Here is a 15,807-nt window from a genome sequence, read left to right on the forward strand (position 1 = left end):
TTACGGGTCTGCCCTTAGAATCATTGTTATGAAATAAGCATACATTATATATGCAGAGGAGACTCGAGCACTGCAATCATGGATTTGCTTTAATATATCGTATATTACGGAATGATTCTTCACGGTATAATTTAAATCGTCTTTGGTAGTTAATTCTACATAATTAAATTATTAGTCGGTGAAAAAGGTAATATTAATTCCAGCTTCTTATAAATAAGGTAATTGATATCGGCATTATAACCAATCAATTATAAATTTTTAATTATTTTTAATTAGAAATTAAATTTCTAAATAGATGTTTTCGATTATTTCGTTGTATTCTTTGCTCACTTTTATAAAGATTTATCAAAAAATAAACGCTCATGAAGCTATCAAAATATAGTTGTAAGGATACTATTTTCGCATGTATTACCGTAAAGATGTAATGTTTTTTTAATTGATTTTTATGCTTACTAACCATTAACCTTCATTTTTTTTATTTATATTCAAATTTTACGTACGCAGAAAATTTTCCTGCAATATCAAAACATCTAACCCCTCCCTTCTATTGTCTGTGGAAAAGAAGGAAGGAAGTACCATATTAGTGACTTCTCCTCTTCCTCTTCACAAACTGAAGAACGGAATGAATGTATTTTTGCTACTGTGTGTAAGCAGCGGTTGGTGTTTTTAGATTCCAACAGGAAGACTACCTGTTGCAATGATTCTCATGACATGACTTCAGGAAAATTTCGTATTCTTCACCGATCATGGTCCCTAGAACCGAAAGCCAACCTTCGTTCAAAAGTATATATATATATATATAATATAATATAACGCATGACGCTTTGCCCATGTTATCTTGTGTAAAGGTTATTTAGAGTAACTTTGTCTTGATTGTAATTGGCTTGGAATATGTTAGGAATGTTAAAATCTTGGACGAATTCGTAAATGGGTCCATCTAGCTCAAAGGGGGTTGGAAATGGTGGTGGTTTGAAATTTTCATTTCGCTATAACTTTTTTAATGTTGAAGATAGAAAAATAAATCCAATTAGCCAAATAAGCGCCTCATTAAGACGAACAACTGCACTATTTAAAGTTTTTCGGTAATTGCAATATCTTAGAAGTTAGGGACTAGAAAATGCTTTTCAAGCCCTAATTCTGACTTTTTTTCCATTGAAGCTTTGTCGAAATATTGAAAAGAATTTGAAAATGGTAACTTAGATGTAAAGGAATCTACCTTTGCCTTCCAACTTGCTGAGAGGAATTTTTTGAAATTCTCTTCGAAATACCGTTTTCTTTCTTTTTCTTTCTATTTCAATTGAATAGTGAAAGCTTTAAAATGAATGTTATTAGATTGTCAATGGCTTTAAATATCGCGCACAAAATTAAATGAATTAGAGATTATGTACTAAAACAATGGAGGGCGAGAAGGCATTTCCACAATGCCGATGCAAGAATTAAAATATATGAATTTTAAGGCATAATCAGTCTACATGGAATGTTCCTCATGTCTAAAATATGATCTTTTGGGTTTATTATATTAGATATTTCATAATTCTTTTTGCCCTTGATATTTTTAAAAAAATATAATCAATGTGTTCCATAATATGTTCACTCCAATGCCTAACTCTTGTAATTCGAACCTACCAGATTCGATTAAATTACTAACTTAGATGAACATATCTTTCTATGTTATTTCGGCAGTCAATATGTTAATTGGAAGACATCTAAAAAAAATTTTTGTAATGAAATTTTCTGTAAAATGGGAAAAAATACATTTTAAAGTAATCAAGAATTTAAAATTCATACACAAGAAAGGATGAATTTGCATTCCTAAACTAATGAAACCTATAAACTGTTTATAGGGATAAGTGATTAGTACTCGAAAAGACAAATATTGCTATTATCATAAATTCAGGAAATTTATTTTACATTTTAGGCAAAAAGAGTAAGTCAAATGTCTATAAAATTTAGAATCTCCGAAATAATTCCTATTATTTTTAAAAACAAAAAATAAGAAAAAATTAATATATTATTTTTGAGATTTTTCGTCATTTAAAGACTATTTTTAATTCTAAATTTAAGCTTCTGAAAATTGCAACTAATTTTTGCATTATAATGATCTTGTTTTAATCTGTATTTTTATCCAGAAATGCTGGAAATATTTTTCCCTCCGAAAAAAAAATAAACGGAATGATCCAAAAACAAGAAATTTTAACACACAAATATAGATTAATAAAGTCCAGCTTTGCGTGCGAATTTCATCATAAAACATTGTTTTGACAAAACACTTTCGCAAGTATTTGGCTTGTCAGTCTCGATGGCAATTTGCGAAAGTTCCAAATCGCAACACCGTTCAATGATCTCTCAAGGTCCCTGCCAAAGCCCTCTCTCTGTCTTCTCCTCCTTTTCTTTTCTGGAAGACCCAAGGAAGAGAAAGAAGAAAATACTATCTACTAGGGTAAATGACGTCAGTGTAACCTTCGAATCTAACGTAGCGCGTGGTTCAACTTTGCCTATAAAAAAGCAGCGCGTTATTCTCTGACTTCAAGCATGCCTTGAAAATCCCTCCGTAAACATCATCCGTTGATTATCTATCACAAACTAATCCAACATCAAGAGAACTGGACATCACCTTACAGCCATGCTCAGATAAGTTTTTCTGTAACTATTCCAGTCGTTTGGCTTTGTAGTTTTAGTTAACCTTGAGTAATACTCCCCTCTCCTTTTTATAAAATTCCTCTTCTTGTCTATATATTTTCTTGTCGAATTTTTCAAATCATTCGAATCAAAATCTTCTAGATGATTTAAGTTTCATACATTGTATTTTTCATTTTTGAGCTAAATTTTTAGTATACTGATTTTGAATATTTATATACATATTTTAACAATTTATAAATTAATATTTTTAATTATAAACAATTTTAATAATTTATAAATTAATATTTTTTATTAATATTTTTAATTTTAAACAATTTTAACAATTTATAAATTAATACTTTTTTATTAATAATTTTAATTTATAAAATTAAACTTCTATTGAAATACATCAGCTATATTAGTGTTTGATTATTTCATTCTCTATTATTTATATTTTCAAGACGAGATAAATTTGCTTTATTTTTTTTCCACCTTTTTTCTAAATTGTTAATTTTGTTCTGCATATTTTTGCATCGAAGTTCGATTACAAGTGAATTATTTTGATTTTTGATTGATTGATTTATGTTTGCAAGACTAAATAAATTCGTCTTTCTTTCCATCTTTTTTCCAAATTGTGAATTTCTTTCTATATATTTTTGCCCGAAATTTGATTTTAAGTGAATTGTTTTGATTTTTAACACCAAAACAAATTTTCTTTTTTTTTCTTCTAAATATAATTAAAATTATCAAAAAATGGAATTCGAAAGCATTCTGAAAGAAGCCGGTGAGTTTGGCAAATATCAGAAATCGTTACTATTAAAATTTATGGTGCCAACGACATTCGCTTCGGCATTTTACGTTCTGAATGTGATTTTTATGGTGGCTACTCCCGATCATTGGTGTTATGTTCCTCAACTTGCTTCCCTGAATTTATCTGAATATGAAATTAAGAGGATTGCAATTCCAAAACTGAATGATGGAACCTTTGCGAAATGCTCCATGTATGCCCTGAACTATACAGCCCTGGTCTCAGAATATAAATCTAATGGCAAATTTCCAGAGTTCAAAATAAATGGAAAAATTATTCCTAAAAGACCTGAAAGTAAATGTACTTATCGATGGGTGTATCAGAAAGATTGGTATGAAGAAACCATAGTTTCGAAGGTAAGTTCTAAACTTTATTCTTTTTTTTAATTCCATTAAATTTGATTGTGTAATTAATATTTTTTTAACCAATCACAAGATTTTTGTTCGGGTCTTGAATAATGTTCTGAGTTTTTTTTTTTTTTGTTGTTTTTTTTTTCGAAATTTATAGTTGAATTTTTAAATAAGTTTGTCATTGATTGTTAAATTCTGATTTTTTTAATTGGTTATTAATTATTTTAGGTAATAAATTGCTACATTTGCTTGTCATTGATTTGATATTTTAATATTTATTTATTATAATTTATTTTTTTAAATAAAGCAAGAAACAATTGATTTAATACAAAATAATTTTTCCTCTTTAAAGAATATTAAATATAGAATTGTTTTGATTTTAGCAAATTCATTAATTATTATTAGCCGATGCTAGAATTTCACTATCAATTAAAATCAATTTCAAAGTACACAATTTCATAAGTATATTCGAAGCATTTCTTTTTAAATATGAAAAATGTACTGTTTCAATTCTTTTAATAATATTTTCATTAATAAAGATTTCTGCCTTTGTTGTTTGTTCAAATTCCAGTTCATAAAATTATTGCATCATCTGCATTTAAATGGTTATTGTAAGGAATTGGATGAAATAATTTTTATGGATTCAATACAATAGGTTAAAAATGTGCAAACTTTTTAAGGACGGATAAAAAAAAATTGTCTGGTAAATATAGTTTATTATACTATTCAATAAGAACTAAAAAAAATATTCAGAATTCTTTAATACCAACCCAATGAATGAATCTGTGCTTTCGTTTTTAAAAATTATCTTTTGCTATATATATAGAATTTAAAATAAGTCATAAAATTTTTTACTATTTTAAATTTTGTTGGAGGACCGGACAGCCTTTTAAGGCTGGATCCGTATTTTCTTTATAGCTGGATTAGGATGATATAACATTCAAACAATGAAAAGGGGGACTTTACTTTGAAATGCAATCGGAACTTAATTTTGTTGTATTGGATATCTTTAAAAGGCATCAACATTCTCTTCCCAAATATTAAGATAAACTTGATTTTTTTTAATAAAATATTCACTTTATTTTTAACATAAGAGAATAACATTTAGACTTTATCTAAAAATTAACACCAGCAAAATTTTTAAAAAAAAAATCTTTTATTCTTCTGTAAAAAATTTGTTACCGTTTTCTGAAAACATATTGTTATGTAATGCAATGAATACAAATGTATAAATAAAATGATCAGCAAAAGGTTACTTTTATTAAACTTTTTAATAGAAACAAATAACTGAAATTTAAAACAAAAGATCTTGCAAGATTTTAGAATTAAAATATCACTGTTGTAAACACTGACAATAGTGGAAAAAACTATCCATTAGAATATCCAGAACAAAAGAATGCATTTAATGAAATGATAGAAAAAAATAGTATGATATAAAAATTGCTGTTAAAAATAAAAACACTTTACATAATATGCATTTATTAAACTGATAGATATCTTTCTGCTAGATATCTTTTAATGAATTAAATGAATTAACTAAGTTTATTTCTACAAAATAATGTGTTTATTTAATCAAGTATCAAACTGCTATGACAGCTGTAGAATTACTTTTCAGTATTTTTAAGTGTAGAATTATAAATATTCATTTAACGCTTGCCAAAGAATGAATCGTTTTCCTAAATGTAAGTCTCATTTATTTATTTTTTTCAAATTCCATCAGAAATCATGGCGGGAAAATCAAAATATTGAATACAATACGAAAAGGATTCATTAAGTGCTAAATTTACAGATTATTATACCAAATCCACGCATTAAATCATTTTATTCTTTCTCGAATAGACCAAATGGGCCAAAATTATATTCAAACGCTACTGTCATGAAGATGTTCTTTGCGTCTGAAAGGCTTTGATATAATGTGAATGATAAAGTAAATTATAATTATAATTTTTTTTGGGGGGGGGATTCTTTTTTCTTAAATGTCCTTTAAAAATGCTATTAATTGTAAGAATATAAATGAAATTCTTTATAATTGTAACTTACCTAGTTTTTAAGAAAATAGAACAAAAAAATTATTACAGAAAATTATAAAAATATTTTTTTATGTTTCTGTAAAATTTAGATTTTATAAGTTTCTATTTCGGAAATATGTTCTAAAGCAGATTCCATGCAAGTTATGCATCATTTCCTTCAGCTTGAATCAGCTCAAATATTAATTACATAATCTGATATAATTCAATAAAGAATTTTTTATAATGTAAATAATTATGATTTTTTATGAGAAAGTTGAAATTTAAAACATGTCTAATTTATTAAAAATATTTCCTAACTAATTACAAAAAATTTAAAATTTTCGGTTTCATTACATCGAATGGCCAAAGGATGATAAAAACCTGACTCTTATTTTTCTCTTAGTGGGACCTAGTGTGCGACAGAAATTACCTACCAAGTTTGGTACTAACCTTAGCTAACGCTGGAAGTGTTATTGGAACTTTTTGCTTTTCCACAATGGCAGACAAGTAAGTTTTTTTTTTTTTTTTAATTTTATTATTTACTTGATTTTCAAACCTTCTTTGACACCCTCTTGAAATTCTTTGAGTCTATTAACGGTAATCTATCTTTTTTTCTTATTCTTCTTATACATGTTATTTATTTTCTTACTGAAGGGATGTCTTTATTTAAATTAAGTTCAACAAGTTGCTACCCGCTTCACACAAGATATTTTTAGTAACTCTCAGACACCTGGAAGTCGCTCAAAGATTTGCATTTGCGACAAGATGTTATCTATTTCGTGACACAATGTTGCATAACAAGGGAGCCTTGTTTTTTTAGAAGAGTTGGAAAGATTCCGAGAACCTAGTAATTGATGTTTACTACTATTAGTTAAAATGTTTTGGGGACTCAAGACGCATACTAAAATTAGAGCACGTAATTTGCGTCTGTTTCATATATATCTTTAAAGTAATCTTTATGAGTTATACATAATTCTTTTTTTGCATGCTTTTTAAAAAATTCTGGCATTGTATTTTCTTCTAGTATACCTTGATCTAATCCGATATTCTTTCTACATGTGCTTTATCCTCTCATCGCTGTATTAATGGCATAGCAATTTAGCTTCAGTATTTTGTAATTCAGAATTATATCAATTCATATATTTATATTGTTTATAATGGTATATCAATCGATATCAATCTGGTTTATAGAAACTTTAGAAAATTGGGAAGAAATGAATGAAAAAAATATGATTGACTTCTATTAAAATTTCATCGCTTTTTCTTTTTCCTGATTTTTAAATTTTTTATCCGTTGTAAATATTAACCATCGTAGTTACAATGGTGATTTAAGAATTCTACAATAAGTCATATCACTGACTCTCCGACCCGCCCGAAGGCAAACGGATAAATATTACTTAATGACCGCACAGCCGCAACAGCAACACTGGCGGGAACTGTGGTTGAGTCCTAAGGGCCCTCACCGGCCACGGTAAATACCTTCCCGAAGGAAATACGTCCCGTCATCGATGGCAGGAGTCATATCCCCCACCTTTTTGTGTACCCTCCAGGATGGCGAGATCCAACCACCATACCGGAAGCATCTCATCCTCTTTTCGAGGTGCCTTCCCGGGGGTTAGAATTCTACAATAATATTTCCAATTAGTAGGAGTATATATGTACATTTGCTGTCATACTTTTTTCTTTGACAAACTAAGAAGTGATATTTTTTGTGAACACAAAATATGCAATTTAAAAATGAGTTAACTCGTTTAAAAAAGCGCTTGTAAAATGACAAACGAGGCCAATATTATGCCAATCAGTTCGCTCGATTATTTTAACTTGGTTGCCTATGGAAATGCCTAAAAAATATCACAATGATTAAAAGCAATGGATAAATAAGATTTTAAAAATAAACTATGCTGGTGGTTTCTTTTTCTTGAATAGTTAGAAATTAATATAGTAAATAATTTATGAACAAAATTATTAAATTTAGTTTCCTATGAAATAAAATTAATTCTTTTGTTGTATCTTCTATTAAAAAGTATTGCATAAAAAACAAATCTGAATGCTTTCTCCAAAACTTCGTATAATCTTTAATAAAAATAATATGCCTCCCCTTCTCGCCGCATAAAACCGTTAACCTTCAGCTAAACCCTGAACGCCATGAGTTCTCAGATTTTTATTTTCAGAGTCCCTCACATAAAAGTTGTGTGCTTCGAAGTATTGCAAAAAAAAAACCAGTACTTTGCATGGCATTGGCAAACTCTTTCCAAATATCGATCTTTGGCGTGAATCTAGTGTTTTTACTAAATTTAGAGAGTGATCTTTGGTGATGCATCGCTCACGTGCTCTACATAAGTGCTAGAAAATCGAATATTATTTTCGATGCCTTTTCTCTGATTCAATTCAAAATTTGGTATTCAGCTGCAAATATAGTCACAAGATCACGTGCTAAATTTCATTTATATAAGTCATTGCATTTTTGTGTAATTGTTTTTGCATGCATGCGAAAGTACAAACTAACAGGTGGTCAATTTCTTGACGGATTTGATTCCAAATGGATGCGAATCTATATTTTGTATACCAAATCTGGCTCTTTACATTTCCACGAAAGGATATTGTTCAAAATTTGACAGAATTCTACAAATTCGATGTTAAGTACATATACCACATTTCATCCGTCTTACACAAAGTGTTATCGAGTTCATACTGACAGAAATAATGTCAAAAATATTTTTTTCTGAAACATGGCGATTCGTTAAATCCTCGTGTTTCGAATTTTTTTGATGATTAGAATACTTTTTTTTTGTATACAATAAAGTTTAAAAAAAATTATAAAATTAAATATACTTCCCAGTGCTATTAACTTTATATATGATATATATAAAACATACAGGGTAACATACAGGGTGATCTGTAAAGTCCTTTTAGGTCCATTCAAAATGGAGTCTCGTGTAGCCTGGGTTAAGTAACGTGCACCTATCAAAAAGTGAGTGTGCTGAATTTATTAAGATAGATTGCAGCGACCCTCTTGGCGAAATAAGACAGTTGCAAAAAATAATGAAATCGGCAAGAAAGTCCAATTAGAAAAATGTACGCTATACCATAATAAAAACACAGGAAAAAGTTTCATAAAGTTATCTGTAAAATTAACGGAGATATTTTCAATTAAAATTAGGAATTTTCAGTATTTTGAAATAGAATTCGTCTAAAATTGAAAAATAAACCCCTTTATCTGTATACATCGCATGAAGAACCAAATATATATACGAATTTTTCTGCCATGGTCATTGTTTCTCATCAAATCATGAAACAAGTTTTAAATAAATATATTGTAATTTGATGAAATATGTGTGAATTGATAGTGATAGTGTGTTCACTATCTATGTGTGAATGATGTGAATGTGTTTGATGAATGTGCTATTAATAATAGTATGAGAATTTATCCGGAATGAAATAAAACAATAAAAAAAACAGGTTTTATTTCAATTGCAAAATAATTGTTTTATCTTCCGAACATAATAAAAATGATTAAGAAATTATATTTTGAAAAAATAACTAATCTATATGAATTAATGAATTTTAGACAGAAATTTACAAGTATATTTGCATGGTTACATATTGGAATACATGAATATCTGCTGGAATATTTTAAGTTTTGTTGTTGAGAATTTTATGACCTGGTTTGAAGAACACCATTTTTAAAGTAGAATGAGGAATTGAGGATTTTTCTGCGTTTTGTTACATCTGAATGAATTCGGAACGACAGAGGAAAAACAAAGATATCCTTTTCGAATTTCTGGAAATAATTTAATTTTCTCCATTTGTTTTCACGCTAGAGAAGTTGCAATAGAAACACAAAAGAGTTATTGTAGATAGCCTTCGAATACGTACATTTATCACATCAGTATGTTTAAAATGATGACAAGAGAAATGAAATATTCTATACCACAGTCCTTTCGTTTCTAGGCTATTTTTGTATATGATTAAAACAAGACAGATTTAAGAAGTATTTTTGATTTTATTTAAAATTTCCCGTTGACTAACAATTCACAAAATTTTCATTTAATTGGGTTAAATATTGTTATATTCTGAGAGATCAAATTTTGAATTACTTTAATTTTTTAAATAAATCTGATTAAATGTAATGGTTACTCCAAATAAAATATGGATTTTTAACTAAATTTGAATCATTTATTATTCAAGGTTGAGGTTAAAAAATTTCTACTTTCTCAGATATTTATAAAATATTCCTTCTCAATTTATTTTTAATTCCGCTTCTTTCACTTTATTTTTTAAATCATAATTCCGAATTGAAGGGAATTTCCATTGAAATAAAATCTGAGAATATATCATTTTATTATTAAAAAAAACCATCTTATCTTCAAAAAATTGTGCAAAATAACTGGTAGGAGATCAGTTATTGGCTACCATTTCTAACGGATCAATAAGTTTGGAATTAGTTATTCGTATGAAGAAGATCTTGAAATTTAACATGGGATTTTTATACAGGAAACTCAATTCCCGGATGTCAATCTTAAAATGTTATTAAGCAAAAGAGCAGAAACAAATCGATTTTCTTTTTATTAAAAAAGTAAACGAACAAATTTACTATATAGGCATTTGCTGTTTATTGTCATAATTATATGTGTTAGCCCCTTACTGTAAAAAATAATAAATAAACCATTTTGTATTGATTTATGTCATTTGTTGATCATATTCCGTATTAGCCATTAAATTTGCTTATCTTCAGCTGCCGCGCTATCTCAATCCACAAATAAATGAGAAATTGCAATATTTCCAAAACACAAAACTGAAAACATGACACTTAGATTTTCCTCCAAGCTTGTTATATTTAGATTTCTGATGTAAAGAAGTGTTAAAGCATGAAACGTGTTTTTAACAGCATTCGGTAATTTCAGCTTGTATGTGTTTCGCATTCCATTCATATCTGAAAGAAGCTTTAAACTAAAAAAATATATATATTCTTGTTACTTAGGAAACTAACTTTTTAAAGACAAATTACAAATCTCTATAAAATATGATCATAAACGTTAATTTAAATTCAGCTGTCATACTGTTGTATAATAGGCGAGATGGCATTAAAATTCAATTGCAAACTCGTTGCATTTGAATTTGAAACTTTTTCGAAAGAAGGAATCCGATTTCCTTTTACTTTAATCCCAAGTAAATGAAATGAACATCATTCATAGAAATGGGTTTCTAATGTCAATTGTAAAAAGAAGATAATGAACAAAAATCCTGGAAGAAGAGAACTTGAATAAATTGTACAAAATTGATTAAGTTATTAATGGAAAAAGATGAAAAATGTTTTGATTCAGTTGTTATAAAAGTAACTAAGAAAAATGTTTACAATTTTTTTTTTAAATTTTGAAATCGTTGTAACTACTAACTATCCAAAGAATGACATTAGAATGTCTATATTATGTTTTTAATCATGTTAATATTTTAGATTTGTAATAAATATTTCTTATATAAAATATTTCTTAACAGGCATTTTTGTATTATTTCATATTATCAGATTATTTTTAAAACAGCATTTTTAAAATTTTAGATTAATTTTAGAATTTTTACATGGCATAGCTTAAAATGAAAACTTAAAGCTGTTTAAAAAATATTCCTGGAATAAGTTCTTTTTAGATTTCATTGTGTCTATTTTATTTTATTTATTTATTTATTTATTAATTTTCTAATCTTGGAGGAACTTTACTTTTTCTAAAAAATATATCGCGGCTATTTTTAATTAACATTTATGTGCATGTAACAGAAAATTTGAGGAATAACTGAGGCCTGACTGTGCAAGTTGCTTTGGATAAGCAGATGCTTTTCATGTTAACAAAATTTTGATTTCAGTTGTACTGAAGTTGTTGATGAAAAAATCTGAACTCATCTTGTTTGATAAAAAGAGAGAGAAACTGTAAATATTATCTTTCTTTCATTGTATTCGAAGTCATAAGCATTTTGAAATTTATTTCAGAGCAGGAAAAAAATTGCATATCTATATGTCATCTCAATAATCTTTCTCTGGATCTGCCATCATAAATTAATACAATATTTAAAAATTATCTAATCTTTTCTTACCTGACTTCGCTTTAAAAATCAAATAAAGATTTTATTTATGGAGAATTATTAAATTTCTTTTTTTTTTTTCCTGAATTTAAAAAAAATTATTCAATAAATTATTTTCCTTAAATTTTTGATTAAAAGAAAAGATATTTCGTTCTTCTAATAAATAATTGTTATTTGACTTTCCAATAGTATTTTTAAAATTTTATGTTACAATTCTTTTTATTCAAATCCTTGTTACCATGCATTTGTTTTTCCAAAAAATGCGGGCAAAGTTTCAAGCTTTTTTCACCCTCATCTACTTTCAAGGTCATGGCGATTCTTTTTCTTTTCGTCACGTGACCGACAGCGCCCGTGAATCACTCTCGTCTGTCCTCTTCCTATTCGCCTGATATAATAGGTTCCTTTCCTTACAACCAAAACAGTACAGAATCAATTCACCAATAAACAATTCGGTTTTTGAAATTAAACCTTTATATTTTATCTTTAGCTTTAATCTTTTTAATGTAAAATATCGCAGTATTATTGTACTCTTTGTATCACCTTATTTAAAAAGGATATATATACCATTCTTAAATCCTTTTATTGTAATTTCAAATATAATTTGTAGATAGATAATTCATTATAATTTGTAAATAGATTCTTAATTTTCATGTTAAGTTTGTTGGCATTTTAAATAGTAACATATGCCCGTCAATGTAATACAAATTGTATAAAGTAATTTTCACTTGTGACTAAAAAGCTTCTTCGTTTATCATTCGTAAAACTGAAGAACGTATAATTTAGTATTTGAGATTCTGAATAATTTTGGATATTATTCAAAGTTGAGGAGAACTTATATCATTAGCATCAAAACTAGAAAATTTAACATTTAATGTAAATATTCTTAATAAAAAATATGTAAATATTAAAGTATTTCATTGGAAAATCCATTTTCGTTAACATTGAAAAGTTCTTAAACATTAACATATTTTCGAAACAACATTTATCTAAAAACTGCGTCAAGATACTAGAAAATATTTTGTTTCTTTTTTTTTAATCTTGTAAATAGTTCTTTTTAATAGAATCTTAAATCCTCCCCCTCCTTGTTTCTCGTTTTTAGTAGGAATATGATATAAAATACAAAGTATTGGACCATTTTTTATTACTTCCTCATAAAGCGTTTACCTGTTTTTTTTTTTTTTTTTTTTTTAATAAACAGATCTCAATTGAATTTGAAATTCTTGACGGAATAGAATTTAAAAGTTTTAGTGATGAATCAGAAAGACTTATTTATTTATATTTATTCCTTTTATTATATATCATACTATTGAAATTATAAAATTAGAGTTTTGATTGTAGATTAAACAGAATTTTGATCTCTTCTATTTTTCTTAAAGCAGGAATAATGAAAAACAACTTTTAATCTTAAGGCAAAAAAAAAAAAAAAGTATGACTAAAGGCAGACTTTATTGTTTTACAAAGCAGTGATAAATCAGAAATTTTCCAAGAAAGACGAATATATTTTTGAAAGAAAAAACGAGGTATTCTAAATAATTTATAGGTTAAGCTTTATGTAACTAATATTCTCAGTTATATTAATCAAATGCATTTATAGTTATTTATTTACATGATTCAAACTAATTTTACAAAAAACATTTACGAATTTTACGGAAAGGTTCATTTGATGAGCCGGTTAAAGCCCAGCGTACTATTTATAAGACAATTACATTTCACTTCCATGTATAAACTGACCGCATTCCGTTGTTTTCTTTTTGCTTTGTCTAGCAAGTGTATTTATATCTGCAAATATTTAAACAATTGTAAGCGTTTATCATCCATTAATCAGATTTTGAAGTCAAAGTGACTTCATTTTGAAATTTTTTTTTTTCGTTGATTCTGAAGTTAACACAAAGAATTAAGATATTTTTATTATTTTTTCAATTTCAATCATATAAAAATCTTTTAATATGCATCTATATAAAAAGTGATTTTTTTCTCCGATTCTTCTTCTTTAACAAAAAACTTTTTTTTTAAGAATGTAATTTTTTATAAGTATCTTAACCCTTTAAAGGGCCATTTTTTTCTAGTCATATTATGTTAAAATATTTTTAAGCTTGAAATTAGAATAAGAAAAGGGATTCATTTAGCTTATTAGATAAATTTAATTTGATTAATAAATTAATTTGTTTAATTAATAATTAAGTAACAAATCAAGACACATCATTTTGTGTAAGATAAAGAACTGAAGCATTTAAGTTTCTGTCTTTCTAAAAAAATGTGTCAGAACTTATGCCAACCTACATAATTTCATACAAAGATTGATAAATTTGGTGGGAAGCATACTTCCCACGGTCTTAGAAAGGGTTAATCTTGTAGTTTTTTAACATAAATTAAATTTATTTAGCTTCATGTTTTAAATTAAATTTTTTGTTAGTGGATTAATGGGTTAAGTTAAAAAAATATCAGATTTTATTTTCAATATTTCAATGTTTAAATTCGATTTCGATATTTTAACAACATTAACTGCTAATGGTTCCAACTGCCTTCCTACGCAACATTCCCGATCTACTATAAAACATGGAGATAATCCATCTATAAAGCATTCTTTATTTAAAATCAATTTGAGACGGCATTTTCCATTTCAATAAATATAACTTTGGTCATTCATTAATTTTTTACTTTATCATATACGAAGTATAGAAAGTATTATATCATCAGAAAATTCGACTTCGAGATTTTGATTACATTTTTGGAATTCTGCTTGTTTGCGAATAGATGATTAGGCTTAAGCAGATGGATTCAGTTTTATATATGAATTGTACACCAAATTTGTATATTTCTATAGAATTGTAATTGAAATACATTCAAAGGAAGTCTGTTCGACTGTTCATAAGTTAATATGATAATTACAAAACAAAGGAAGCTAGATAGATTAGATGTTGACTCTGTGTACAAAACTTAAAGTGTAGATAACAATCAAATTTGGAACCAAATCCATTAAAGATTTGACCATCTGTCTGTTTGTACTTTCTCGTGCATGTAAACGCTATCACTCAAAAGCTCCAGTGACTTAGATAAATGAAATTTGGTATGAGTTCTTGTGACTACAATTGTAGTTATATACCAAATTTTGGTTTCAATCTGTCAGAGAAAAGGCACTCCAAATAGATATTCCATTTTCTGATACTATTGCCTTAACATATTCACTGCCATGAGCATTACCCGTGGATCACACCTACTTTCTAATTGTAACCGAAATTATTTATAATTAGATTAGATCCCTTTTCTGCTATAATTAAGGATCAACAACGGATCATCTAATTAAATAGGTGGTCCGAATATTTGACTTGAGCCGTAACAGTGAATGTGTGAATCCCATGTCATCAATTAAGCGCCAAAGATAACATACTAGATTCAGTAAAAACGATTGATTCAAATCAAAGTTTGATCTTTTGTAACTATTGTTCGTCAATGGCAAACTGTTTTCTTTACTATATGATGAAACATGAAACTATCACAGCGAAAATAAAAATCTGGGCATTATAGGCATTCACGGTTCAAAGTACATAATTTTATAGGGGAAGGGATTATAATATCTTTATAAGAGAGTATGTGGAGATTGCATTATTCCCGAGGATAGAACTCGCGACGTTAGGGTTCGCAGCAGCGTAACATAATCACTAGACAAGTCGGCCATTTAACTCTCCGACCCGCCACGAAGGCACACGGATTTAAACCATGAAAACTGAATGACGGGACCGCTGCAACAGCAACATTAGCGGAAACTGTGGTTGAGTCCTAAGGGCCGTCACCGGCCACGGTACAACCCTCCCCGAAGGAAGTACGTCCTGTCATCGATGGGAGGAGTCAGATCCCTCACCTATTAGTGTACCCTCCAGGGTGGCGAGATCCAACCACCATGCCGGAAGCATCTCATCCTCATTTCGAGGTGCCCCCTCGGGGGTTTAAC

General features: G+C 28.0%; 1 protein-coding gene across 1 annotated transcript in view; it reads left to right on the plus strand.

The window, feature by feature from the left end:
• The first annotated feature begins 3,151 nt into the window (after positions 1-3,151).
• LOC129961907 (beta-alanine transporter-like) overlaps positions 3,152-15,807 on the plus strand; it is a 36,623-nt gene continuing 23,967 nt past the window's right edge. Inside the window, exons 1-2 of the mRNA XM_056075535.1 lie at positions 3,152-3,783; positions 6,190-6,293. Of these exons, the coding sequence (XP_055931510.1) occupies positions 3,373-3,783; positions 6,190-6,293 (515 nt within the window). The 5' untranslated portion in view covers positions 3,152-3,372. The remainder of the gene's footprint in view (positions 3,784-6,189; positions 6,294-15,807) is intronic.

The sequence above is a fragment of the Argiope bruennichi genome, chromosome 2 (assembly GCF_947563725.1).
Source record: "Argiope bruennichi chromosome 2, qqArgBrue1.1, whole genome shotgun sequence".
NCBI lineage: Eukaryota > Metazoa > Arthropoda > Arachnida > Araneae > Araneidae > Argiope > Argiope bruennichi.